Genomic DNA, 27911 nt, shown 5'->3' with positions numbered 1-27911 from the left:
CCACGCGGCCCCCCATGATGCCAGCTCCCCCAGCCGCTGCGTCCCCCGGCTCCCCACAGTGAAAAGCAGGGTCCAGGTCCCCGTTGCAACACGCCGCCCGCGGCCGTTCGTCCTCAGAGGGGCCAAGGGACGGACACATGGACCTGCTGGAGCTGGGGAGCAGGGAGCCGCTGAGCCAGGGGGATCTTCAGCCACCCTCAGGGACGGCCAAGTTCCCCCCAACCCTTTCCAGGGACGAGTGACCAGATGCCTCCCTTCTGCAGAAGACCGACGAGACAACGCTAAAGACACGAGCGGCTGCAGGAGGGGGCGGGGGACAGAGAGGGCAGGGCGGCAAGGCCACGGGAGACACACAGAAGCCAGCTCCTCTGCAACGTTCTCCTCCCATCTCTGCCGACTGGAGCGCGGCGGCCCCTTCTCCTCCTTCCCTTCCCCACCCCTTCTCCTTCCCTGCCCTCACTCCAAGCACAGCTTCACCAGGTTGGCCTGGACCTTGGCTTGGTCCACGGCATCCAGGAGGTTCTTGGCGTCCACGGCCAGGGTGTGGGAGGCCATCAGCATCTGCCGCTTGCACTCTTCGCTCAGCGAGGTGATGGCGTTCTGCTGCGCCAGGCGCATCTTGTTGATCAGGTCAGCCAAGTCCTTGTTGAGCAGCTTCTGGGTGCCCTCAATCTGGCCATGACACACAAGGAGTTACAGATAGGGGTGCCACCAGCACCTGACCCCACACCGGACCCCTCTCCCCCCTCCCTGGTCCTACCTCGGTGCGGGAGGCAGCAGGCAGGACGGGCAGGATCTCGTCCACGCTCCCGATCAGCTTCCGCAGGGACAGGCCCACGTTCTGCAGGGAGAGCGGCAGGGTTAGGATGGCTCCGGACACAGGCATGGGCAAGTGGTGCATGGGAATAGTCTGGGCTGCTGAGTCAAAGATCCCATTTGGGAGAAAGCCATGGTGGGACTCTCCATCATTGACCCAAGTACTCAGTGGAGGAGCCGGAAGTGGTGGAAATGCTCTCACCATTGACCCAACACAGGAGCAGGGCGTGTTGGAAGCTCTCCCATCATTGACCCAAGGGCTCAATGCAGGAGCAGGGTGTGCTGGAAGCTCTCCCATCGTTGACCCAAGGACACAATGGAGAAGCAGGTCATGCTGGAAACTCCCTCATTGTTGATCCAAGGACCCAACAGAGGAGTGGGGAGTGCTGGAAATGCTCCCACCATTGACCCAAGGACCCAGTGGAGGCACAGGACATGTTGGAAATTCTCCCACTGTTGATCCAAGGACTCAACGGAGGAGCAGGGAGTGCTGGAAATACTCCCTTCAACATGTGCATGACCTTCCTGAGAAGGATGCTTGGTGGGAGTCACTCAGCAGACTCATTCCCAACTCCCTCTCCTGTTCCCCTGGAGTTGCCCCCTCCCTACCTTCACCACAAGGATGTACCCCTCTGGGGGCAGGAGGCTGATCTCGTTCTTCAGCTGCAGCACGGCCCGCACCAGGTCCATTACATTGCTGTACACCGTGTCATCTGTGCGGTCCAGGTTGGCGGTGGGGGCCGGGTGGATGGACTGCTGGGGAACAGGGGCACAACAGGATCAGACGGACCGAGGGGGCAAGGAGGGAAAATCTGCACCTGTGGGGAGCCCTGGCCAGACCCATCCACCTCCCACCTGTGACCCCCATGCTGCTGGGTCTGTCTGACTCCTTTGGGGTCTGGGGAAGTCAGAAAAATCCCATCCTGCAGATGCAGAAGGACGACCAGGAGGGTTGGTACTAGATGATCTTTCAGGTCCCTTCCAACGCAAACCATTCTGTGATTCTATGATGGAGGTGGACGAGGAGGAACATGACAGTGGAGATGGAGGAAGAGGACCAGGGATGTGGTGGCCCAACCCAGGGAGGTCTTACCTGTGCCCCAAGTCTTGGAGGCTTCTGGGGGGGCCCCGTGAACTCCGCTATGCCATCAGTAAGGGAAAGGAAAGAGAGTCACTCCAGCTGTTCCCTGGTACACACGGGCATGCTGCAAGACCCCTGGGACCCGCACCACATCCCGCACCACCCTGGAGCAGTGTGTCCCACTGTGGCTGGACACCCTGACCCACCCCAGCCGTGTCACCTCCCCGCAGGGTCAGACCCCCTCTGACCGCCATGCCCAGGACAGGCAGACCCCCCTCCTAGGGCAGGCAAAGCTGCTCCCCATCATCTGGGATTCATGGAGGATCCCAAAGCTGGGAGAGATACGGCTCCTCGCAGCTCAGTGCAGGGCTCCCCGCTTGCACGCCCAAAGTGAGGGCCAGGGGCAGCCATGGGCACTCACTGTAATCTGTCTCCTTCTCCGGGAGCAGCTGCGGAGGGAAGAAACAGCGAATAAGAGGCACAAAATCCAGGCCGGAGGCAATGAAGAGGGAGGAGGCATTGCCTTCCCAGGGCTTTTGGTGGGGACCTCCAGACCACCAGGACTTCACCCCACTAACGTCTGCAGCTTAATTTCCCCAATGCGAAGGGCACGGCTATAAATTGCTATCGACTGATGGTGCCAAAGCAAATGGGGCTCTCTAGACACCCCAGGAGAAGGACCCCCTGCACCCAAATACGCCCTGACCCCGTCTCTCCAAGGCCGGCACCACTCACCGGAGGAGGGTTGTTGTTCATAAACACCGTCGGGTCCTGTAAAGGGGGAAGAAGCTTTGTAAGGGGCATGGAAAGAAAGAATGGGAAAAAAAAAGGGATTTTCCTGATTTGTGGGAGACTCATGAAACACATCACAGGAAGGCCCCTCGGCAGGGTCTGAGAAGGGAAGGGGCTTCGTGTCCATCACTGGTCCCATCCCATCCCATCCCATCCCATCCCCTCTGCTTGCTCCTGGGCTACCAGAAACCTCAAACTGTTGCTCTGAGAAGGGAAGGGGCTTCGTGTCCATCACTGGTCCCATCCCATCCCATCCCATCCCCTCTGCTTGCTCCTGGGCTACCAGAAACCTCAAACTGTTGCTGTAAAAAAAAAAATGCAGTCTAACTGAAGCAGGTGTTTGCAGCCACTCGGTGCCCGGCAGCGCTGGGGCGAGGGGAGGAGGGAGGAGGGAGGTGGACCTCACTCTACCGCCTGCCTTCAGTCCACCAAATAGAAGATTTGCTGTCGCCTTCTGAGCTGATGGATCAGCCACACGTGAGTGACCTCCAGCCCTTATTTCCAAAGCTTTGTAAAAGCTTGTTAAGACACAATTGCGACTATCTAAAATTTGCCCAAGTTTTGAAATATTCATTCTGAAATGAAGCAGCACCGTGAGATTTCTACCGAGTTGGAAAATAAAGAGGTGCAAAAGGTTTGGCTGCTGGAGGATCTGATCCTCCAAGGAAAACGGGCTTTTCCAGCCATGAAGAGGAACCTCAATGGCTGCTGTGGCTCTTCCACCACCTCCACGAGGATGCAAGAGCCAGAGGCGGCCCGAGGCCACTCACCAGGGACTTCTCCTCTTGCCGCAGCCACTGGTAGTCCTCCACCATCTGCTTCTGCTGCTTGTCCAGGACCTGCTGCATCTTCAGCCTCTCGATCTCCCAAAGCTTCTGAGCCTCCTCCCTGCTGCTGGGACGGAGGAAATCTTCCTCCTGGGGTGTAGAGCCGGTGGTGACCAGGGTGGGGGGTCAGGAGTCAGAGCTCCCTCTCCCCAGTTCTGGCATGGGAGCCAGAGCTGCACTCGCGCATGCAAGCCATGCGCCAGTCCCCAGATCGAATTTGGAGTGCTTGGGTTTCCAACTGGGAAAGGAAACCATCGCGTCCCGGCATCACCCTCCACCACGTCCCGGCGCTTTCTGTGGGCACTGATTTGGGGAGCAGCTTTTTGCACCCATGGTGCCAATGCCAGTGTGCCGGGCAGAGCCGCGCAGGACGCACTCCTACACCCAGCTCTGATTTGGGAGACAGAGCGACTACGCTCAGGCTACGAACCAGTGCCAGCATTTTGGGCGATGGCGTTGAGAACAACGAGACGACCCAAAGCCCTGCGGAGGGGCAGCCACCTGTCCCCTGCCCATTTTTGGGGACGCTGTGCCCGCTGCTCATCCACCAACGCGCCTTCACCGGGACGTGTGTGCAAACATGCATGGCGGGGGGCTGGAGACATCCATCTCTCCAGGATTTGGCCCTCCCGCAGCCAGATTGAGAGCAACATTGAGCTGGAAGCAGCAGAGGCAGTAGCACAGAGTGGAGCATGGCGGGGTGAGCGTCCTGCTCAGGTCCCTGGTGTGCCCGGGATGAGGTGTCTCTGGTCCAGGATGTCCCCAGATGCAGCGGGACAGGGTGGGATGGCTTCTCTTACCCTCATGCTGTGGCGCTTGAAGATGTTGTGGCGGTTGAGCGGAGGGGTGTGCAGGGAGGTGGCCGGAGACTGGTACTCCATGGGGTTGGTGAGCGTAGGCGAGCTGGCACACAGACCCTCGGGCACCTGCGAGTGGGCAAGGGGTGGGGGGGGACAGGCAGCAGGGCGACGCGGGCACAAAACAAGGCCATAGGGTGTTAGTGCGGACAGACGGATGGACGGAGCAGACAAGGCGGGGGAAAGCGGCTTTTGCACCAGGAGTAGCCTCTGCCTGTGTGCCTGTCTGTGCAGCGGGATCGGGACATTCTTCCCTGCTCGGCGCTTCCTCACCCTGAGCACAGGCTTGAGACCTCCTGCGCGGCAGGCTGGCCCCAAAAGAGCACCCGAAATGATTGCTCTTAGAATCATGGAATGGTTTGGGTTGGAAGGGACCCTAAAGATCATCTAGTTCCAAACCCCCTGCCATAGACAGGGACATCCTTCACTACACCAGGTTGCTCAAAGCCTCATCCAACCTGGCCTTGAACACTTCCAGGGATGGGGCATCCACAGCTTCTCTGGGCAACCTGTGCCAGTGCCTCACCACCCTCATTGTAAAAAACTTCTTCCTTAGATCTCATCAAAATCTCCCCTCTATCAGTCTAAAGCCGTTGCCCTTGTCCTGTCACTGCACGCCCTTGTCCAAAGCCCGTCTCCAGTTTTCTTGTAGCCCCTTTAGGTACTGGAAGGCTGTTGGAAGGTCTCCCCAGAGCCTTCTCTTCTCCAGGCTGAACAACCCCAACTCTCTCAGCCTGTCTCCATAGCAGAGGTGCTCCAGCCCTCGCATCATCTTCGTGGCCTCCTCTGACCCACTCCAACAGCTCCACGTCCTTCTCTCTTGAGGCTTTTACCCTGATGCTGCAGGGACCAGTACCGGTCCTTGCTGAGGGGGTGACCTGAGCTCCCGCCGGGTGGCCAAACTGAGCCCCTGACACCACCACAGACCAGTAAACCTCCTCTCCTCCTGGCCAAGTGTGCAAAGTCCCCTTCCCTGGGACAAAAGCCTCTCTGCCAGCTCCCAGGGGTGGACAAAAGATGAGGCAGGGCAGGGCAGGGCTGAGCCCCGAGCGGTGCGGTGCCCTGCAGGCAAGGCAGTGCGTGGCACTCGGTGGTGACATGGGGGTACCTCGGAGCCCCCAAATACATGAGCCTCCAAGAGCTCGAGCTCCAGGCAGGGGTCTCTGGCATCAACCCTTTCACTCAGGTCCTTGCAGGATGCTTTGGCTGTGCAACTTTACCTGAAACTGCAGCTTGGGAGCCAGGAGGTTGCTCTGAGGTGGTGGCTTGTACCTGGGTCTGCTGGGCTGTGGGGACCAGAGGAGGGAGAATGGCATGGTGGGTGCGAGACTGGGGAGGTCCCGCTTCTGCAGCACCCACCATTGGGTGGAGGCAGGGAGATGAACCTGCCCTTGCTGCCCACAAGGGCTCTCCTCACCTTCGGAGGTGGTTCCTGGAAGGACGTCGGCTCCATGATTTTGGGAGGCCGGTGGCGGTTGTTCCTCTCCCGCTCCTTGGCCAAATCCTTTTCCATCAGGTAAATGTCACTGCAAGGGAAAAAGGAGGGTGACAGCCCCGGGGGAGCGTTGGCATGTCTCCTGTAGCCTGGAGCATGGGGATGCTTGAGCTGGATGAGCCACAGAAAACACGAGAGAGCAAGGAGGGATGGGAAGAGCAAAGGGGAAAGGACTGGGAGGACGAAGCATGGTCCTGGTTGGCCACACCAGCTCCACCACGGCTGGCCCTGGTGAGATGTGGGGTCAGGACTCTCCTGCAAGACCCTTCCCTAGGACGCAAAGCATTTCCACGTCAGCCCAGTCACCACCCTCACCCCTTCCCAGGGTAGGTGGGTTCAAATGGTCTCAAACAGTCCTTTGAGCTGGGACTTGGCCAGAAAACTCCAGACCCAAAATCTTGCATGGCTTCATTTCTTCCTTCACTCGCTGGCCTTCACATCTCACTTGGGGTGGAGAAGGGTCCATTGAACCACAGACCACCCCCAGCCCACCATCAGGCCAACCCCACCGCCTCCCTGCTCACCTCAAGCTGCAAACCAAGTCCTTGAACTTGGGCCTTTCGCTGGGGTCGTAGTCCCAGCAGCGCGTCATGAGAGTGTAGAGGACGGGTGGGCAGAGGTCAGGCTTGGGCAGGCGGTCGCCCCTCTCCAGCACCCCGATCACGTCCTTGTTCTCCAGCCAGAAGAAGGGCTGTTTGCCATAGCTCAGGATCTCCCACATGCACACGGCTGCAGGAGCAATGAGAAGGACCTCAACTGGGGCTTGGAGCTGCGGGACTAGCCCCTCACTTGGGCTTTCAGGGACCTGGGGCGACGTTGCGCTTCGCTGCGTGACGTCAGGTCACTTGGCTGCTCAGATTTTCTGCTCCCTGGGTGAAAAACCGCAGAGGAAAGAGCTGCTTGCTCTGCCTGGGAGCTGCCAGGAGCCCAGCTCCTGGTTGCTGCTGGCCATAGGGCTGTTGGGGAGGGACAGATAAGGCCAGAGGCCATGGGGATGGGCTGACAGGCAGGGAGATGGATATTTGCAGGGAACAGACTTTAACTCAGCCTCTTGACTGTCTGGAATACACCAGAGGAGGAGGAAGGGTAAGACTGGGATAACCCCCCCACTCCAGAGCGGGATTTGTCATAGAATCATGGAATCATGGAATGGTTTGGGTTGGAAGGGACCTCAAAGACCATGTAGTTCCAACCCCCCTGCCATGGGCAGGGACACCTTCCACTACACCAGGTTGCTCAAAGCCTCATCCAACCTGGCCTTGAACACTTCCAGGGATGGGGCAGCCACAACTCCTCTGGGCAGCCAGTGCCTCACTATCCTCATTGGAAAAAATTTCTTCCTTAGATCTAATGGATATTGATGGATATTGATCCAATTGTCCTTGTGCACTAAAATGACGCCACAGGAGGCAGATGATGCCTGGGACCCTGCTCCGGCCCTGTCCCACCACGCACCGAACATCCAGACGTCGCTGGCTGTTGTGAAGCGGCGGAAGTTGATGGACTCGGGTGACATCCACTTGATGGGGAGACGGGTGACAGACGCTGGAAGGAGAGACAGGGGGTGGCCGTGCTCACTGCAGGAGGGATGGAGCCACCCCAGCGCAGGCAGGGCAGCGAGGTCTCACCACGGTCTCACCCCAGCCCCTTCCCACCACCCCGTCCTGCTGTTGCAGGGAGCCCTGTTGCATGCCAGCTCTGCTGTCCGGAGAAATCCATGCTCCGACCTCAGAGGGCTGGAACGAGCCCCAGCCCCGTCACGCAGGCCTCACCTTTATAGTACTCCTCATCCTCGATGTACCTGGAGAGGCCGAAGTCGCCCAGCTTCACGCACTCCGGGGAGGCCACAAGGATGTTCCTCACAGCAATATCCCTGCAAGGAGAGAGACTCTTGGATGGGGAGAAGGGATGGAGAAGGGATGGGGAGAACGGATGGAGAAGGGATGGAGAAGAGAGGGAGAAGGGATGGTGATGAGAGGGAGAAAGGTAGGCAAAAAGGGTCTGCAGCAAAGGATGCTGCCAGCTTCTGCCTCTGCCCGCTCCTGCTCCCCACCTGCCTGTTACCCGCTGCTGCAGTCCCTGCTGTCTCCTGTCTCTCCCTGCATCCCACCTGGCTCCTTTTCATAGATTTCATAGATTTTCTAGGTTGGAAAAGACCTTAGAGATCATCCAGTCCAACTGTCCTTAATCTCCCATTAAACCATATCCCTAAGTAGTTCATCCACCCTTTTCTTAAACACATCCAGGGATGGGGACTCAACCACCTCCCTGGGCAGCCTATTCCAGTGGCTGACAACCCTTTCAGAGAAGAAATTCTTTCTAACATCCAACCTGAATCAGTTGAATTCAGGTTCAAAGTCAGCTCTCCCAAAGTCCAGCTTGGCCGTTTTAGTGCTCCCCCTCCTAACTTCCCCTAGAAATGAGAATTCTATTATCTCATGGTCACTATGCCCCAGGCATCCTCCAACCATCACATCTCCCACAAGACCTTCTCTGTTCACAAACAGCAGGTCTAGGGGAGCACCTTCTCTAGTCGATTCACTGACCAGTTGCAATAGGAAGTTGTCCTCCACACACTCCAGGAATTGCCTAGACTGTTTTCTGACTGCCATGTTATACTTCCAGCAGACATCCGATAGGTTAAAGTCACCCACAAGGACAAGGGCTAGTGAGCACGAGACTTCCCCCAGCTGTTTAAAAAATAGTTCATCAGCCTCACTGTCCTTTCCCTTCAGCCCTACCTGTGCACGCAGTTGATGGCCTCCAGGTAGGCCAGGGCTTTGCTGATCTGCAGCGCGTAGAGGATGAGGATGGGCACGGCAAGGCAGTGCTTGTTCTGCTCCAGGTATTGTCCCAGCTGCAACGGCATGAACAGGGTTGGGGGGGCTCAGAGACCGTGCAGAGGCAGGAAGGGGGGTGGTGGGATAGGATGGGACGGGACGGGTTCCAGCGGTGGGACTTCGCTCACCTCTCCGTAGGGATAGAGCTCCATGATGATCCAGGTGGGCTCCTCTTCCGCGATGCCGATGAGCTTCACGATATGGGGATGGTCCAGCTTCTTCATCAGCACTGCGGGAAGATGCTGTCAGACACCCCGCAACTGGGGGGACTCCCTCCAGGAGCCCAGACCCCTGTCCTGGGGCTCCTACGAGCAGGTCTCTGCCATGAAGCCAGAGACAGAGCAGGAGGAATTGCCAGCGATAGCCCAGTACATCCCCAATGGGGTTGAGGCTCCTGGTTTCCAGCTCCTCAGGGATCTACATCCCGATGGTGTCCGTCTGCTCTCATCCAAGGATTCCGTAGCTTTTCTCCAACCTCCCCCACCCCAGTAGCCATCCCTCCCATAAACCAGGTGTTTTGGAGAACAGCCTCATCACAGGGGTGAGGACATGGGACATCTTCCTTTTGCTCTGTCCTGCAATTTGTCCCCAGCAGGGACCAGAATATGCCAGGGCAGGGCTCTCCCATCCTGGCCCTAACACCCCACCATGGCAGGTCCCTCAATCTGTCCTCTGTCCCGTCCACCACAAAAGGCAGCAGGACTGCCCTGGCGTACCCGCTTCACTCAAGAACTTGTCCTTGTTCTCCAGGCTGCAGTCCTTCTTACAGGTCTTCACAGCCACGTTGACCCGCTCCCCTTTCTGCAAGGAGAAGGAGGGGTGGGGGGCTGCTTTAGCCTTCTCCCCCTGGCCACCAAGGAGGCAGGCAGGGCAGGGAGAGGGCAGGATGCTCACCGGGGTGGTGTAGATCCCCTCGTAGACCTCTCCGAAGAAGCCTTCTCCAAGGATCCTGCCCAATGTGATGTCCTCCCGGGAGATCCCATAGTGCTGGACTTCATGGCCAGAGGAGCAGGACAGAGATGGCAGTGCCAGTGGGTGGGAAGCTGCTGGTGCCCCTACCCACCCTCATGCTAAGCTGAAGATGTTGGCGATCCCAATCTTCTCCACCACCCCCTGGGCTTGGACCTCCAGGTCCTGCCTCATGGCCAGGGGCGAGCCCAGCTCCTCCAGCCCCTTCCACCAGCCTGCCATGGCAGGCAAAACCTTGTAACCCAGCTTTGGTGGGGCTGGGGTGGGAGGTCGGGGTGGGCAGGAGGAGGTGGGAGAGCTTGGTTGGGGTAGTGGGAGATGGGCAAGAGGGCAGCCGGAGGGTTGGCACCTACCTGCAGACCGCGGTCTTGAGGACTCATCAGGGATTTCAGCGTAAATGTCGGAGTCTGGGGCAAGAGGCAGGGTGCAGTCAGGCAGTGCATCGGGCACGGGGGGCTTCTGCCAGCATGTCCAGGGGGTCTGGCCACGCAGCCTGGAGCAGCTCCCGCAGGGACTGCGGCTGGCGGGATGCCAACCTGGCCCTCCCCTGGCATGCTCGGCTGCATCTCCACCCCCAAGCAAAGGGCTGGGGATGTCCAGCTCCACCAAACCCCCGAATCCCAGTGGATCGGTGTCCCTAAAATCCTGGTGTCCCCCAAATCCTGGTGTCCCCTAAATCCTTGTGTCTCCCAAATCTTGATGTCCCTCAGCCCTGCCTGCACCCCCTGGGCTGCTGGGGAGGGAGGAGATACCCCAAAACCTCACCCATGCTTATGCTGTCCGACAGCGTCCTCTCCTCCAGGTGCCTGTGGGGTGGGAGGAGGTGGGGGTCAGGGAGGGTGATTTGGGGGGACTCGGGGGGTCCCAGCCCCGTGCCAGGGCCAGGCGCTACTCACGGGGCCGGGATCTGGGGCAGGCTGATCCTCTTCTCCCTCTCTGTGGAGAGCAGAGCAGATGGTCATTTCTCGGCCACCCCCACCAGCGCTCGATGGGTGCTGGGATCCCCCAGCAAAGCCTCCACCACTTGTGCGGTGAGTTTGGCGGGTCTCAGCTGGGGTCACTCCAAAGCCACGGGTGATGCAGTGGCCATGGAGAAGGGCTCAGGGTGGGCACCCTGCTGGGGCCGGTGCCCCCCCAAGGTGCTCACCTCTCCTGGGGAAGACGATAAGGGAGGTTTCCAAGTCCCCTTGCAGGCGGCAGTAGCCGTCGATGAGGTCTGCCATGTTCTCCGCCTCGGCCAGAGATGCTGTCTTGATGGCTAGGGACTGAGGGGGACGGCAGTGACGGGGGGGATGGGTGAGGCCAGGACTGGGGCAGGGGAATGCTAGGATGGGGGGGTCTCCCCTTCTCTCCACGTTGGGGTTGCTCTGCCACGGATCCCGGTTTCTCCAGCACTGTCCTTCCCAGCACCCTGCGACACCCCAGCCAACACGCCCAGCACCAAACCACCCCTGGGCAGGGGTAGGCCCCTGGGGCAGGGGCACCCCAGATGTGCCCCTTTTGGGGAACAATGTCCCCTTGGCCACAGCTGGAGGCAGGAGGTCTCCATCCACCGAGTCTCACCTCACCCACAGGGATGCAATCCCACCCCACGGCACCAGGGGAGATCCCTTTGTTCCACCCACACCCCCCGGCACCCAAGGCACCCCCCCACTGCCTCCTCACCTGGGGGGTGCTGCTGAGCCCCAGCTGCAGCACAGCCTGGCCCTCCTCCACGCTGGAGCACTTGATGGACTTGATGTGCTTGAACTCGGCCAAGCAGGTGGGCTGGGGAGAGAGACAGAGCCCCAGCCTCGACTTTAATCACTAATTAAAGAGCAGCCCCCACCCCACTTCCCATCCAGCATCCAACCCCCCTGCCATACCTTGGCCTCCTTGCTTGTCATCTGCCGGATCCCCTTGGGTCCAATGACCAGGTCCACCGTGATGTTCCACCCTTGCTGGAGGGGACAGCAGAAGGAGGATGTAAATTTGGGGGAGAGGGGGATGTACTCCCAGAGCCAGATCCGTCATCCCCTTCAACCTGCTGCAATGTGTGAGACACTCTGGGAAAAAATCACCTTCCCAGAGGGGTTTGGAGAAGGGATGGTTTGGAGAGAGGAGATGGCTGGAGAGGGGAGATGGTTTGGAGAAGGGAGATGGTTTGGTAAAGGGATGATTTGGAGAAGGGACATGGTTTGAAGAGTGTTCTCCTCACCACCCTAAGGATCTTGAACTCCACCATTTCATGGTCATTGCAGCCATCCCATCCCATCCCATCCCATCCCATCCCACCTCACCCCACCCCACCCCACTGGGCGCACTCACGATGAGCTCGCAGCGGTAACTCTCCTGGTCAATGTTGGCAAAAGTGGAGAGGGTGTGCAGGAACTTGAGGATGCACTCCTCCTCCCGCAGCAGCGCATACTGCTGGAAGGTCTGCTGGATCATCTTCCGGAACTGCTTGGGCTACGGGTACAGTGGCCACTCTCATGTGCCAGGTGCAGAGGGAGCGAGCTGCACATGGACACAGGCACGCACACGGCATACACATGCACACAAGCACACACATGCACACAAGCACACACACACGCGTGCACTCACTTGCAAACATGAATATGCTCATGCATCTGTGCGCACACACATGCATGTCCGCGCGTGTGCGCGTGCCTCCGTGGGTGTGTGCTCACTCACACGCACTCGAGTGCGGACAGATGTGCACTCATAGCAGTGTGCACACACACAGCCACGTGTGTGCACACATACATGCATGTGTGTGCGTGCAGATGCGTCATCACGCGTGCGAGCAGATGTGCCTGCACGCATACATCTGCACGGATATACATGCGTGCGTATGCACACGTGTGCAAATAACACCTTCGTGTGCGAGCAGACGTGCCCACACACGCGAATCCACCTGTGCACACTGGTACAAGCAGGAGCACACACGGCCATGTGTGTGAATGCACACGCACGGGCAGACACGCCTTCACGAGCGCGTGCACAGCTCCACGAGCGCGGGCAGGTGTGCATGGACACGTGTGTGCAAACCCACGTGTGCGCACTGCTGCCCCGTATGTGCGCCGATACACGTGTGTGCATGCAGATACATCTTCACAAGCGTGCAAATCCACGTGCACGCTTAGATGCACCCTCAGCCATCTCCATGCATGCTTACGCCCCTCGCACCCATGCACCCAGCCCTGTGCGCACGCATCCCTGCCCATGCACGTGTCCCTCACCTTCAGGTTCTCCTGCATCTGGCTGGGGAAGAAGAGGTCCAGGCCCACCTCCTTCCTGCAGAGCACAGTTCCCCCCCTGCACGTTAAGGGCCCTACAGGGACCCCCGCTCCCGGGAGTTGCACACCCATGGAGAGGGGATGGGGGCACACCAAAAAAAGCGGGTGCTGGGGGACAAGGAGGTGCTCCTGGGGGAGAAGCCCTCCCACCCAGCGCAGGGTGAGAGGTCCCCGTCTCCTTGCAGCCACCCCAATGAGGAAGATGAGCTCGGGTGGCCAGGTGGGGGGTTTAGGGGTGCGACGAGGGGGTGCCCACTCACTCCAGGAATTCGAAGTTGGATTTCTTCTCCAGTGCATTGTGTGGCATGTCCTTGTAAAACCTCCTGCGGGAGCGGGGAGACGTCAGGTGGCCCCTGCCCTCGCATCTTCCCCACGGCAAAGCAGAAGCTGGGAACTCCCTCCCTCCCCGCACCCCGACCCTCTCAATGCCCAGTGCCACCCCCCCGGGGCAGCAGGACCCAGGGACACATACCTGAGCTCGAGGCAGCCCAGCTGCAGGGCCATGCCCTCGCTCACCTTGCTGGCGTAGCTCTGCATGTACTCGCTCCGCAGCTGCCGGGGAAGATAGGGGTTCAGGGGTGCAATGGTGGCTGGCAGGGGGTGCTCGCAGGGGGTGCTCACAGGGGATGCTGCAGGGGATGCTTGCACGGGATGCTTGCAGTGGGTATTTGCAGGGGATGCTTGCAGGGAGTGTTTGCAGGAGGTGCTCTCGGGAGATGCTTACAGGGGATGCAGGCAGGCGATGCTGGCAGGGATTTTTTGCAAGGGGTGCTCACAGGGGTGTTTGCAAGGGGTGCTTGCATGGGATGCAAGCAGCAGATGCTTGCAGGGGCTGCTGGGAGGGGATTCTTGTAGAGGATGCATGCAGGGAGTGTTTGCAGTGAGTGCTCTCAGGAGATGGTGGCAGGGAGTGCTTGCAGCAGGTGCTTGCAGGGGATGCAGGCAGGGGATGCTTGCACGGCATGCTTACAGGGGGTGCTTGCAAGGGATGCTTGCAGGGAGTGCTCACAAGGGACACTCATAGGAGGTGCTAGGAGCGGGTGTTTGCAGGGAGCACTCACAGAGGGTGATGCAGGGGATGCTCACGGGATGCTTGCAGGGGACGCTTGTGGGGATGCTAGCAGGGGGTGTCTGCAGGGGGGATACTCGCAGGGGATGCTCTCAGGGGGTGTTTGCAGGGTGTTCAGAGGAGATGCTCGCAGGGGATGCAGACAGTGGATGCTCAGAAGGGACGCTTGCAGGGGGTGCTCTCAGGGGGTGCTTGCAGGGGCTGCAGAGGGGATGCTCACAGGCTCCATGACCTCCCACATCCCATGCTGGGATGCAGCGGGGGCAGAAGCAGGGTGAAGGGGTTGGGACCAGCTGTCCCTGATGGAGACACATGGATCCAGCAGCAGGACGGGACCACAGAGGCTGCCTCTCAGCAGCCCAGGGACAAGGAAATGGGATACAAGGTCTTGGGGCTCTTGGGAATGACTTTTTCTGGGTTAGGGAGGAGGAAAAGCCCTCCTGGAGCTGGGGGGTGGGTCAGGGGGGCTGAAGAGCCAACCTGGCTGGGACCAGGAGACCCCCAGGGCCACCTCTGACCTGCTGGTAGAAGTAGAGCAAGGTGGTCCTGTCCTCTTTGAAGCGCTCAATGAAATCCTCTGGCAGATAGCGGATTTGGAGATCGTACCTGGCAAGGGGAGAGTCCCTCCATGAGGATCATGCTGGAGGAGCTTTCCCCATAACAGGGCTCGGTGGTTCCCGTGTCCCCGCCCTGGGTGGGTTTGGGGACATGGAGAAGGACATCGCACCATCGGGTCCTACCTCCACTCGGCTTCCAGGTGCAGGCACTCGTACTTCTCCTGCACTTCGCCCACCGTCAGGTCTGGGTGCAGCCAGTGGATCTCGTCCGACTTCACATGTTTCAGGCGGAGCCCGTAGCACTCAGTCAACTTGATGTCGGGCCCGATGCGGCCGCTCACCAGGATGGACCTGATCACTTCCTGGGGTGGAAAGGAGCAGGGCTGAGACCTGAGCATCTCCAGATCAGCTTTAGATAGCAGGAAAACGAAAAAATACACCACAACCGCAACACAAATGTCCCCAAAAATGCATCCACCAGCCCCAGCAGTCTCCATGTGAAGCCTCCAAAGATGCCTCCAGCTCGCTCTGCAACAGCGCACAGCCTGAACGTGTCTCATTCAACCTCCCAGAGGGGTTTTGGTCAGGGATAAAAGCCCAGGTGGGTCATCACAGAAAGCTGGAGAGGGACTTTTGACACGGGTGTGTAGTGATAGGACAGGAGGCAATGGCTTTGAACTGAAAGAGGGGAGATTTTGATTAGATCTAAAGAAGAAATTCTTCCTTCTGAGGGCAGTGAGGCACTGGCACAGGTTTCCCAGAGAAGCTGTGGCTGCCCCATCCCTGGAAGTGTTCAAGACCGGGTTGGATGATACTTTGAGCAACCTGGTGTAGTGGAAGGTGTCCCTGCCCATGACAGGGGGTTTGGAACTAGATGATTGGAACTAGATGGTCTTGAAGGTCCCTTCCAACCCAGACCATTCCATGACTCTATGATTTCCATCCTTCCTTATGCCTCAGCTGAGCTACACCCGATGCATGGCATCGTTGGGAGCAGGACTTCATTGCAGTGCACCGTCCCCAGGACTCGCCCCATGAGAAGGCACAGCATCACCCATCACACCCGGGCCGTGCATCTCTCCTGGTGGACACCAACCCTGCAGCACCCAAACGCAGAGCCTGAGCTGCACAGCACACCTTCCCCCAGCTGGGAATCCACAAGACTCCAGGTAGGAAGGGTGAGGAGCACATTTCCAGCCCAAAGCCACCATGTCCATGATAGAAAGGCACCAATATCACCTTCATTGTCCTCCCAGCCCCATGTCCCCACAAGCAAAGGGTAGAAGTTGGGTGCAGAAGTCCCGCTGGGGTGGAAGGACCAGGGACCTGGCTGGCAGTATGGGCAGGAGATCAAGAGGTGCTGCTGGCCTTGGAGCTGGGTGCACCCTCGGGGTGTCTGGGGGTGGCAGGCACCTAAGCAGGCAGTGACACCGCGACGTGGCCACGGGGAGATGCCAAGGGCTCGGGGCTGTGAAGGTCACTGTCCTCCTCACCACGGAGGACCTGTGTCCATGCAGGTCAGCGGGGATGGAGGAAAGGTGGGGACTCAGCTCCTGCCAGTCCCCAGCCTCCTCCCGGCAGCATGGGCTGAGCCCCAGCCCCACAGGGCACCATCGTGTCCCAGATCCACTTGTCCTCTGGACTCCTCCCATCACTCCCCACACCACGGTGCCCAGGGATGTCTTCTCCAGGGTGAGATAAACCAGAGCCTGGAAACTCCTCTTTGCTACCCATGAAGGAGACCAGCTGGGGCCAATCCTCGCTGCAGGAACCGGCAGTGGGGCCGACAAGCCCTTACCCTTTCCAAGTCCTCCCCACCCACCAGAGATGGCCAAATTTCCTCCCTGCTCTCTAGGTTTTGGTGTTTCTCAGCCACGGGGCTTTGGGGGCTAGCTCTGATGGACCCCTCTCCCCTGCCCCATCCACCCCCCTGCCCACGTACTCGGATCTCCGTTGTCACGGGGCACTTCACCAGCTTGAAGTTCTTGCCCATGTTGAAGCTGTTGCTGTAGAAGCAGACCTTGAGGATGCGCATCTCCTCCTTGTCCATCTCCAGCGTCCCCATGCCCACGGTGGCCTCCAGCATCCCGGCCAGGCTGCGAGACGAGCTGCTCCGTGGGCGACCCAGCGCATCAGGGATGGTCGACATCCTCACCACGCCCGGGGTGCTAGGGGCTGAGCATCCCTTCCCTGCGGGAACGACAACACGCTGGCACGGCGAGGACCCTGGGGAGGGTGGGGAGGGTCACCCTGAGGGGTGGGAAGGGGGTCAGGGGGATGGGAGAGGCAGGGGTGGGATGGGGACAGCGGGGCACCCCAGAAGGGAAGGAGGGAAGGGATGTAGAGATGGAGATGAATGGAGACGGAGATGGAAAGAGAAAATAGAAGAGGACAAAGGGTGTCCTCCATCCTGTCGGACACTCCCAGCTGTGCACGGCCACCGGGTACCACTGGGACACCAAACCCAGCTCCGAGCAGAGTCTTGGGTCCTTGTCACCTCCAGAGTGATAGCTCTGTGTCCCCATCATCTCTGGAGCAATATCTCCATGTCCTTGTCACTTCCAAAGCAACACCTCTGTGTCCTTCTCACCTCCAGAGCAATACATCTGTGTCCCCATCACCTCCAGAGCCAAATCTCTGTGCCTCCATCATCTCCAGAGCAGTATCTCCATGTCCTTGTCACCCTCACAGCAACACTTCTGTGTCCCCAGCGCACTCACCATTTTGTCTCCCCTCCCCCCCCTCCTCCCCCCCATGAAACCCAGGTGAAGGTTTCAGGCTGCGGCTCCCCAGGACGGGCAGTTCCACATTACCTCCCACCCGAGCTGGATTTAGCAGGTAGCTTTGCAAAAAAAAACAATAAAAAGCAAACCGCGGCGAACAAGCCAAGTTCCCGCTCCCTGGGAAGGGTGACACCGACTTGTATCGATTTGCTTGTTTATTTTTAGAGGTGATAAAACCCAGAAGCCTGCTCAAAAAAGCCATTTGAGCCAGAAGGGATGCGGCTCAAGTTCTCCTTTTGCTGAGAAAAAGAGTCTAACAGGGTTATGTGGGTCTTGAATTATCCAAACGGATCCCAACTTTTCCTCTTCAGATGGAAACAGGGCTTTCTTCACCTCTCTGAACATGTACGGGCTGAGGCCCGGCAAACTAAGCTCACATTACCTCCTAAGAGCAAAGATGTTTGTCTCAGCCCGGCCACCGGCTTCCCAGGAAAACATGGAGCTTTGCACAGAGCCGGAGCCAGCAAAAACATCCAGGTGGCACAGGCAGATGCACCGGACAAATTCAGGTTTGCAAAGAGCTGCTGCAAAATGGATTTTTTGGGGTGAGAGATAATAAAAAAAAAACAAAAAACAGTCAAAATGTGGAAGTTCATCCATTAGGCTGCTTCTGAGCTGGAGCTGAGCTCAGCCCTCAAGTTACTGATTAAACAGCTGAGAAGCTGTTTGCAAACTGGGACTGTTTCAGGTCTCACGTGTGTCACTCCGGGTCTGCAACATGGAAAGAATCACAGAGCCACGGAATGGTTTGGGTTAGAAGGGACCTTCAAGATCACATCAGAAGGACATGGAGCTCTTGGAGTGGGTCCAGAGGAGGCCACAAAGATGATGCGAGTGCTGGAGCACCTCTGCTATGGAGACAGGCTGAGAGAGTTGGGGCTGTTCAGCCTGGAGAAGAGTAGGCTCCAGGGAGACCTTCCAGCAGCCTTCCAGTACCTAAAGGGGCTACAGGAAAGCTGGAGAGGGGCTTTGTCTAAAAAGGCAGAAGTTCTTCCCTCTGAGGGTGGTGAGGCACTGGCACAGGTTGCCCAGAGAAGTTGTGGCTGCCCCATCCCTGGAAGTGTTCAAGGTCAGATTGTATAAGGCTTTGAGCAACCTGGTGTAGTGGAAGGTGTCCCGGCCCATAGCAGGGGGTTTGGAACTGGATGATCTTTAGGGTCCCTTCCAACCCAAACCATTATTTCATGATTCCCTGATTTGCACCACCGTTCGCGCAGCAGCTGGGCTGCCATTCCAGCTCTGTCGACTCTCCTGAGTCACTGGCCTAAAAATATGGGCAATGTAACCTGGAGCTTTCGGGTACGTCCGAAGGGTTTTGCTGGCAGCAGACTGTTTTCCAGGTTTCTTCAAGGGAATGAGGAAAGTGGCTCCATGTGCCCGTGGCCGCGATGGAGCGTTGCTGCGGTAGCAGTGGGATGCCGGGGTCTGACCTTGGCCCTGAGCAAGGCAGCTGGGCACCATCACCTCCAACACAGGCCAGCAGTGGGTCCAGCCACGCCATCGGGCACATGCACGTGAGTTCATATGTGTTTTCACACGGGGTTTTGGTTTTTTTTCTTTCCTTTGCAGCAGCATCTTGGGAGGATCTTGCAGCAACCCACATCCTTTGCACAACAGTCCCCTGTCCGGCTCGCTTTTAGTCAGGTCCTCATGCGGGTTGCAAGGGCTGGCCGAAGCGAGGACAGCCACAACATCCTTACTCACTCTCTCCTGTCTCCAGTCACGCCGGCGAAGCCGTCCCCGCAGGCAATATCATGGATGTGACATGCCTGAGCGATGCCAGCCCGCAGCTGTGCTTGCAGCTGTCCAGCATCACCCTGCGCTGGATGAGTGTTTCCTGCTCAACTGGGCTCAAAAAGCTGTTGCTTTTTGAGTAAAAAAAAGTATCCAGTAAAATCAGCAATATCTCCCCCTGACCCCATCCCAGCTCGGCAGCAGATGCAGAAAAGCTCCGCTTTGGGCTTTGCTACCGCTCTTGCTGCTCCACAGAAGAGGTTGGGACCCAAATTGCTTCTCTTCCCAGAAATATCTAAAATAAAGATTTCAAAAAAACCCTCTGGGCTTCAGAGGGACCTTCCCAGTCCCAGGGGGGTGATGGGGTGGGGTCAATGGCCCAAGGGATAGTTGCTGAGCACACGCCGGGACATCTCCCTTTGGCTCTTCTTCTTGTTTCCCCACTTTCTCTTCCCTTTCGGTTTTCTTCCCCCAGTGCCGTTCCCACGACACATTCCCTCACGCTCTCGGTGCGGCACCGGGGCTGAGCCCTTGGGGATGGGGTTGGGGACAGGACAGGGGCTGGATGTCCCCTCCGTATCCCCGCATTGATGGGTGACGGTGCTGGGGAGCATCCCTGCACCCTGCACAGAGCATCCCTGAGCAGCGCCTCCGGCATTGTGTCTGGAGACGGACGGGGCTCGAAGCAGCCAGCACCAACAAGGACCCATCCTGCTTTTCCATGTCCCCTGGAGCCCAGCACGGACACGAGGGATGGCCCCAGACCCTCCAGCCGAGCACTCCATCATTTCGCAGCCCCTGCACCCCTGAGGCTCATCCTCTGCCCTTGCATGTCCCTGCTTTGCCATCCAAAATAAAGCTGGGGAGCGCAGCGATGGCAGCGCCTGCACCCTGCTGGCACCCCTGCCTGCACCCTGCCTGTGCCCTGCCTGCACCCTTGCCTGCACCCCTACCTGTACCCCTACCTACACCCTGCCGGCACACTGCCTGCACCCCTGCCTGCGCCCTGCCAGCACCCTGCCTTCACTCCCGCCTACACCCTGCCTGCACCCTGCTGGCACCCTGCCTGTGCCCTGCCTGCACCCTGCCCGCGATGCAGCCTCCGGAGGGTCCCCAGGGCCATGTGGCTGGAGGGGACATGACCCACATGGCTCTGGCCATACTCTGCCTCTCGGCTTCAGGGCTGGAGAAGGGGCCGTGGCCGCAGCCCGAGCCCCCCCCGTACCCCCACCCCGTGCCTGCTTGCCTCCCCTCCAGCACCGGGACGCGTCCCACGGGAGCCCAGTTCTGTCCCCACCGTGTCAGATGCATGATGCAGTGGGGCACACTGGTATGGAGGAGCCCAGGAAACGAAAGCGAGAGCTCACCCCACTGCCACTGCCACCAACATCCCCCTGCCACAGCCTCTGTGAGTGCGTGTGTGTGTGTCCCTATCAGCCCCCACTCCAGCAGGTGACACCCCGAAAGGTCCCCGTGGCAGCTCAGAGCCACCTCCCATCCCAAGTCCCGCCACTGCCCTACACCAGGAAGTTTTTCCGGTCGCTCCCATGCTCATGGAAAAGTTTGGTGCCTCAGGTGCTGCTTGCCCCAGAACTGCCCCAAAGGCCAGGCACACCTGGGCTGCCGGCCACCGCCACATCCTGCCCCAGGGCCACACCGACGCCACGCCGACACCCCGCGGAGCCCCTTCCCCAACTCCCTATGATGAGTTCACCCGTGCTCAGCCTCCCACCCACCTTCTCGGGGTGAGGGTCCCGGTCCCAGCATTGTAGCCCGGGGCACCCAGAGAAGGGGCAGCAAGAGGAAAGGGGGGCACTCACAGCAAGGCAGCCGTCCCCTCCGTCCCCGTGCTGAGCCAGCTCTGACGGAGCCGACACTTCCTGCTGCGGTTGACAAGTGTGCGCAGAGGCATTTGCATAGCACAGGGCCCACGCGCAGGCACGCTCATGCACGTGCCGCGAGCGGCTGCTCCAGCCTGTTACGTAGGTGGGGAAACTGAGGCACGGCCCAACCAACCTGGGAGACCAGTTCAGGTGGTCCCAGCGTGGGGTGGCAGATGCAGCTGGCTTGCGTCCCCCTCCTCTTGCAAACCCCAACGCCCGGGTCCCACCCAGTGATGCCACGACCCCGAAGCTCCTGTGCCGGGAGGAATTCGACCCAAGGACTCTGCAGGACGATGGTGACCAGTGACTCAGCCCAGCCATCCAGGAGGGTGTCTGGCTGCTCTGGCCCGTGGGCTCCATCATCCCTCACACCGGCACCCAGCGCATCCCACCCTGAACCATCCTGCCCCTTCCCTTGGCAGCCACCAAGTTGGATCCCGGCTCCATCCAAGGGAAGTGCAGTCCTGGGAGAAACCGCGTCCCCGTGGTCCTGTCCTGGCGCAGGGACCCCAGCCCAGGCTGGGTCACTCCGGGAACCAGCGTCCCTAAATGGCAGGGGGCTGCCTGCCCTGTCCATGCAGGTATTTATACAACTCATGACTTTATTGCCTCGGTTCCCAGGGGAATGGCCCAGGGTCTCCCCCAGTTGGAGCGGTGGCACCTACAGCATCACACTCCAGCCCCTAAACCAGTGAGTTTTCCACCATATCACTGGGAGCGGGGATAGGTGCTCTCCAGCAGTCCCACCACCCTGCTGCACTCCTTGACATATCTCTCCTTCCCCCAAATATCCCAAATCTGCCTCACCCAGCTCCAGTGATGGCGGCAGGGAGAGTGGTCCAGTGGTGGAAGCTGGCTAGAGGGTACCAGGATGGTCCTGCTGTCCCCATTCCCCGGCCCCGGGCAGGTGATGCTGGAGCAGATTGGGGACCGAGGGCTCCGCACATGATGTTGCAGTTGGAGCAGGTACAGAAGCCCTGTCCCCTCTGTTAAGGAACCCCCAAACCCCCTCTCTGCTGACACCCCTACCCTTGGTGCAGCAGCTCCCCATGACAGCCAAACCCACCCCAAAGCAGAGGATGATCATCTCCCACACCTCCCATCATGTTTCTGCCCATCTGCCACCCTTCCTGCTCCAAGAGCAGCCCAGGACCCCTCGTCCTGGAACCTGGAGGAGGGGGGGGATCCCTCTCCCAGGCCAGCATCTCCCTTTTTCAGACTGGGAAAACATCAGTGTGACTGGTTTTGAGGTGCAGGGCTGAGCATGGACCCACATCTCATCTCCTCCCACATCCCATTTCCTCCCACATCCCATCTACCCCCATCCCATCTCCCCCCAAAATCCCACCTCCCAACCTGCTGCTGCGACTGTGACCCGCACCCAGTCCTGGCGACGTGCTCCCCTGGGAATTGGAAATAACACACGGCGAGAGCTGCCGTCAAAGCCCACGCGCGGCAGCTCAGCTGGAGGGGGTGACTCAGGCACGGGGGAAAGATCTCTGTGTTCCCGGCGCGGAGCAATCCTGTTTATCCGGAGCTGGGGATGGGACAAGGCAGGACCATCTGGGGAGGAAGGGCTCACCAAGACATGGGGACGGTGGCTTTGCTGGTGGCTTCTTGGGGAGGAGACACCAAGCTGGGGCGTGCCGGTCCCTGAGGTGCCAGGGATGCTGGTGCAAGGCTCCCATGAGGGTGCACTGGGGAGCAGGGCTCAGAGACTCCCAGCCCCACTTTTTTTGGCCATGGCCAATGTGATGAGCCCCTGCAAACCCCTCCTGCCCACCTTCTCCCCGGTCAGGGGAGCCCTATGGCTGTCCCCCAAGCCTCTGCACCCAAGATTTACTCCAATGGTCCCTTCTGGTCTCCACTGCAATGGAGATCTTCCTCCCAGAACCGCCTGAGAGTTGCCCCTTGGCCATGCCAGAATCATCGGCTTCTTCACGCTGCTCCAACCAGGAGCAATCCCACGGCTGTAGGGGGAAAAGATCCCCCTCCAAGCAGCCCCAGGCTTTGCAGGAAGAGGAATTCACCCTAAATCCCACATTTTTTTTATGCCAGGAGAGAAACAACTCACATCTGAGCTGGCAAAGCTGCCTTTTTATACACCCCTGCCTGCTGCCTGTGGCTGCTGGACACAGAGAGGGTCACAGATGGGCTCTGAGATCCGGTTTCCAGCTCATCCTACAAAAAGACCGAGGTCCCGGGGCCCCGCAGCCGTGCCGCAATCCTGCACCGTACAGGGGGGGTCAGTCCCAGGTTCCTACTCGTTCTGACGATTAATAACAGAATTATCACAGAATCCTAGAATGGTTTGGGTTGGAAGGGACCTCAAAGATTAATTGGGTGGTGTTTTTTCTTCTACCTTCACAACCCAAAATGGGTCCAACACTGTTCCAGCTGAGAATGACGCACCTGTGGTATAAGGAAAAGGGTCCAAGGTGCCAATAGCCTGGAAAAGCTCCCAAAATCAGACCCAGGGGGACTCCAAAAGCCCTTGGGGGTAGTTGTGGGGGGGATATGGGAGATGCTTCTCCCTCTGGGATGATGGAGGACAACGGGGCTGAGACACCATCTCCAGGGCAAGGGGCTGGAGGGCCGGCACGGCTCAACCTTCCCCCCCCAAACCAACCCAACCAGGCTTACACGCCGCCATCGAGCTAAAAATAACCCCCGAGCAGCACTCGAAGCCTCCCCTCAGAGAGGGGAACCAGCTTCCCGGGAACAGGGTGGGCGTATTTCCCCATACCCTTTCTGCGGGAGAAAGGAGCGGAGCAGGCGAGGGCTTGCAGCATCAGTTTTTTGGCACGGCAGGAAGCGTGCCGGAGGGTCCTGGTCGCTAAGCATCCCAGTCGCCAGGCAACCCGTGGGAATCAGGAGAGCTGCTGCTCCTGCTTGGCTTCAGGGAGAGGGAGGGAAAGGGAAACAGAGGGTCTGAGGTGTGAAACCCACCCCATGGCTGAGGTTAGGAGGGAGCTGGCACTGGGCATCGGCCATGGCACGCAGCTGGCATCGCTGCGCCGAGGTCCTCACACTCGTCCCTCCTCTCCCAAAACCATCCAGCCCCATAACCGCTCATCCCACTTCTTATATTTATCTCAGCTTTCCCAAGAAAACTGCACCAACTGGGAATTTCAAGCTCCAACTGCTTCTCCGCAGCTTGGAAAAGCCCTTGGCCGCAGTCATGCCGCATGGGGACGACTTCACTGGGTAAAAATACCACCAACCACCGGCTCAGAAGCTAATTCGGAGTCCTGCTTCAAAACTCTATTCCCTTTCCAAAGTGCTGGGCTCCGCCACGGAGCCCTCTCATCATGCTCGTGTTAGGGACCCTGACAGTGCAGGGTGAATGGTTGGACTCAATGATCTTGAAGGTCTCTTCCAATCAGACAATTCTATGATTCTATGATTCGTTAGCAGGTCCCACACCACCCGTTATATTACCTATACGGTCCTATATGGCTGCAACCGGCTGCTGTAGAGCCGCAATCCTGGCACATTTTGCAAAACGTGGGAATTTCACATATCCCGGGGGAATTCAGCTGAGTTTGGGGGGAAATTAATGGCTATCAGTTAACAAAGCCTTTTATTTGCTCGCTCGGCAGTCATTTCTAGCACGCATGGGCTTACGCAAGACCTGCTCGCCACCAAACCAGGAGGTGTTATACCCTCTGCCAAGTTTTTCCAGCCTTTTTCTCAGCAAGGTAAAGGTTTGGAAGTTTGAACAATGCAATTGGCCGTGCACCCCTTTGAGGTGCCTTCACCCCTCTGCCTGCCCCACCTGAGCTACAGACAGGCTAGAACACGATGGTTATTCCCCTCGAACTCCCCCAAATCGGATGATTTTGAAATTTTTTTCAGTGCAAGGTCCCTGGGTTTTTTTTCCTCAAGGGTTTTTTTTCACTTGGGGCCAGGAATGTAGGTCCCAGGAGGAAAAAGGGCAGCTCCGTTTCGGGCCACCCCGTCTCCGATGCTCTCGCTGCAGAGCCGAGCTGCTCAGCAGCTTGTGCTATCTCTGCACAGGCAAAGGTTTGGGGATGGGCGGGGGGGGATTTCCCATCTGAAATCCCTCAGCACTTTGGGTTTTGGAGACAAAACCAGACAGCGAAACGTCCCAGTTTCTGCCAGGTGGAAATTCTCCATGGGCTGGCAGCAGCCCTGGCAGGGCCCCACAGGGACAGGCCAGATCCCAGCAATGCATGAAGGTATTTTGCTGCCGGCTGTAGAGGCACAGGAAGGCGAAGGCAATCCCCCTTCCTCTTCCTCTTCTTCCTCCCCTGACATGTGTCCTGCTGTGGGTTGGAGCAGGAGGGGGACTCCCGTCAGGCCCCCCAGCCCTGCAGCGTGGCTTCCTCAGTGCTGGCAGCTGCATCTCCTGCTCTGGCTCAGCAGCACCCGCCTGGAATTGGGGAAGGAAAAGACTCCGGTGTGCAGTGTGGCGGGGTTTGCAGTGTGCCACTGCATGCTGCATGGCTGGGTGTGTAGCATGGTAAATGTGCAGCATTGCATGGTGTGCAGCGTGGCTGGTGTGCAGCATTGCAGAGTGTGCAGCGTAGCAAACTGTGCAGCGTGGCCGGTGTACTGCATGACTGGGTGTGCAGCATTGCATGGTGTGCAGCGTGGCCATTGTGCAGCATTGCAGGGTGTGCAGCGTGGTGCCACACGGCCAGTGTGCTGCATGGCAAGGTGTGCAGCATTGCACAGTGCACACCTGTGCACACAGTGTGCAGTGTAGCACAGTTTGCAGCGTGGCAAGATGTGCAGTGTGGCACAGAGTGCAGAGTGGCAGGGTGTGCAGCACAGCTGGGTGTGCAACACACCACAGTGTGCAGTGTGGCTGGATATGCAGCGTGGGTGGGTGTGCAGTGTGACAAGGTGTGTAGCGTGGCACAGTGTGCTGCATGACCAGGTGTGCAGCATAGCCAGGTGTGCAGCATGGCTGGGCATGCAACGTGGCACAGTGTGTAGCGTGGCAGGGTGCACTGCGTGGCTGGACGTGCAGTGTGGCAGGGTGTGCAATGTGGCACAGGGCACAGTGCGGCCGGGTGTGTAATGTAGCACAGTGTGCAGCGTGGCATGGTGTGCAACACGGCACGGTGTTCAGTGTGGCTGGGTGTGCAGCATGGCAGGGTGTGCAGCATGGCACGGTGTTCAGCATAGCATGGTGTGCAGCATGGCACGGTGTTCAGCATGGCTGGGTGTGCAGCGTGGCACAGTGCACAGCATGGGCAGGTGTGAAAGGTAGCACGGTGTGCAGCGTGGCACAGTGTGCAGTGTGGCCAGGCGTACAGCAACTTGCACAAGGCTCTGAGGCAGAGAACCCCAGGCAATACTTGCTGGAGTCAGCTTAGGACACAAGACGAAGGTCAGGTTGCCCGTGGAAAGCTCTTGCCCGTGGCACCACTCCTGCTGACGTGGAAGCCTATTGAAGCTGCACAAGCAACTGCGTGGGACTGCGGAGCCACGTGGGCATGCACGGATGCCCTGCCAGGCAGGGACGCGGGCAGGGGACAGGCAGAGCTCTCCCCCATTGATTAACAGGCCGAGATGCTGCAAACCTTCGTGGAAATCACCTCTGTAGTGCAGGGCATCACCGTGCAACTTCCCAGTCTAAAGGAGTGAAACAGATGCCTTTGGGCCACTGTTTTCAAGTTCTCACACCCTAAAAATGTCCATTTTTTCACTCAAAGGGAGCCTTGCTCATGCCTTCAAGTGGCTCTTTGCTCAGAGACACCGTGGCCTCCGGCCCGCCTGGAGCAGCCGCTCACAGCGACGCTGCTGGTCCCCGAATCTGCAGCACTTCCTTCCCCCCGTGGCGTCTTTCTTGCACAACGAGGCCATCCCAGCTCAGCCCGGCACACCAGCCAACCCGCCTCACTGCTGGTTACAGCCACGGTGAAGCCTCCCCCCAGGACGTGGCTTCGGTTCCTGCGGGAACCGAAGTTCTGTCGAAACTGTTTTGGGGTTTTTTTGCCATTTTTTAACACGAAACATAGCAAACCGCCCCAAAACGAAAAGCCCCACTGAGTCCTGTGAGGTTTCCCCAGGGGCTGATGGGAGCTGTGTCTCCAACGCGTCATGTTCCTCTTCCCTCTTTGAAGCCGCTTCCCCAAACAGAGCTGAGTGGCCCCACTGCGATGGCATCGCAGCCACTGGCACTGTCGCACAGCGCTCAGCCCCATCCCAGGGGAAAACATGACCAAGCCAGAGGGATTGCCACCTCTCTGGAGGAAAAAAAAACAGTTTTAGACCCATGACTCCCTAGGGAAAGGTCTCCCTGGGATTTTTGTGCTGGACATCCTGGGTTTTACCCCTTCCTGCCTGCCAGGATGCCACGGTGGCGGAGACATGGGTATGGCACGGGGTCTGCCACCGTTGCAGTTTGAAACATGAGCAAGGCTCTGCAGGAAACGTTCCCAGCTCCGTCTACCCCTCATGAGTAATAACTCTGCCAGGGAAAAAGCAAAATGATTCAGCCGCTGCTTTCCCAGCCCCCAGCCCAGGTCCCCTGCGGCTGCTGCCCACAGCAGCACCATTGCCCTCTTCCCCCTGTCCTCGGACACCTCCAACCCTGAGGGTGATCTGCATCCCGATGCTGCCCTTCCCTGTCCAGCACTGGGAAGCTCGCGGACACCTGATTTCGGCTCACCTGCAGCCGTGCAGAGCCGAACTTGCCGCATCCTCTTGGCCTTCGCCATGCAGCTGATGCCAGCGGAGCGCTCGGAAGCGATTCCGCCTGCAGCAGTGACGGGTGGGAATGGGACCGTTCCCGGGGTGTTCCTGCACCCCATCAAGCCCTGTTGCCACCAGCAGCTCTGTCCCACCTCCTTGGGACACTCCCAGCACCACGCAGCACCTCTGAGACCCCCGAGTCCTTTCTGATCCCTGGCCAAGCGATCAGACATCCCTTGGATGTCCCTGTCCCGGGGAATC

General features: G+C 58.8%; 1 protein-coding gene across 1 annotated transcript; it reads right to left on the bottom strand.

The window, feature by feature from the left end:
* Positions 1-228: 228 nt before the first annotated feature.
* PTK2B (protein tyrosine kinase 2 beta) lies at positions 229-27676 on the bottom strand. The gene is made up of 31 exons (XM_086625727.1): positions 27628-27676; positions 16524-16771; positions 14765-14943; positions 14543-14630; positions 13428-13507; positions 13216-13278; positions 12899-12953; positions 11985-12125; positions 11543-11617; positions 11343-11444; positions 10825-10942; positions 10574-10613; positions 10443-10483; positions 10031-10084; positions 9603-9700; positions 9425-9509; positions 8837-8937; positions 8610-8725; positions 7641-7741; positions 7324-7413; positions 6393-6597; positions 5791-5899; positions 5594-5659; positions 4317-4442; positions 3460-3606; positions 2633-2668; positions 2319-2346; positions 1910-1956; positions 1426-1569; positions 761-841; positions 229-672 (listed from the first exon to the last, which is right to left on the bottom strand). The coding sequence occupies exons 1-31, from the start codon at positions 27674-27676 to the stop codon at positions 457-459; spliced, it is 3129 nt and encodes a 1042-aa protein (XP_086481853.1). The 3' UTR covers positions 229-456.
* Positions 27677-27911: the final 235 nt, after the last annotated feature.

This window comes from Tauraco erythrolophus, chromosome 2, assembly GCF_009769465.1.
Source record: "Tauraco erythrolophus isolate bTauEry1 chromosome 2, bTauEry1.pri, whole genome shotgun sequence".
NCBI classification, from domain to species: Eukaryota; Metazoa; Chordata; class Aves; order Musophagiformes; family Musophagidae; genus Tauraco; species Tauraco erythrolophus.
The sequence above is the reverse complement of the archived record's forward strand: the minus strand, read 5'-3'. Positions and strand labels throughout refer to the sequence as shown.

Coding starts and splice junctions, on each gene's coding strand:
- PTK2B (XM_086625727.1), bottom strand. CDS start 27,676: ATGGCGAAGGCCAAGAGGATGCGGCAAGTTCGGCTCTGCACGGCTGCA. Junction 13,279..13,427: donor CTGGGCTGCCTCGAGCTCAG/GTATGTGTCCCT, acceptor CCGCTCCCGCAG/GAGGTTTTACAAGGACATGC. Junction 673..760: donor CTGCTGCCTCCCGCACCGAG/GTAGGACCAGGG, acceptor TGTCATGGCCAG/ATTGAGGGCACCCAGAAGCT.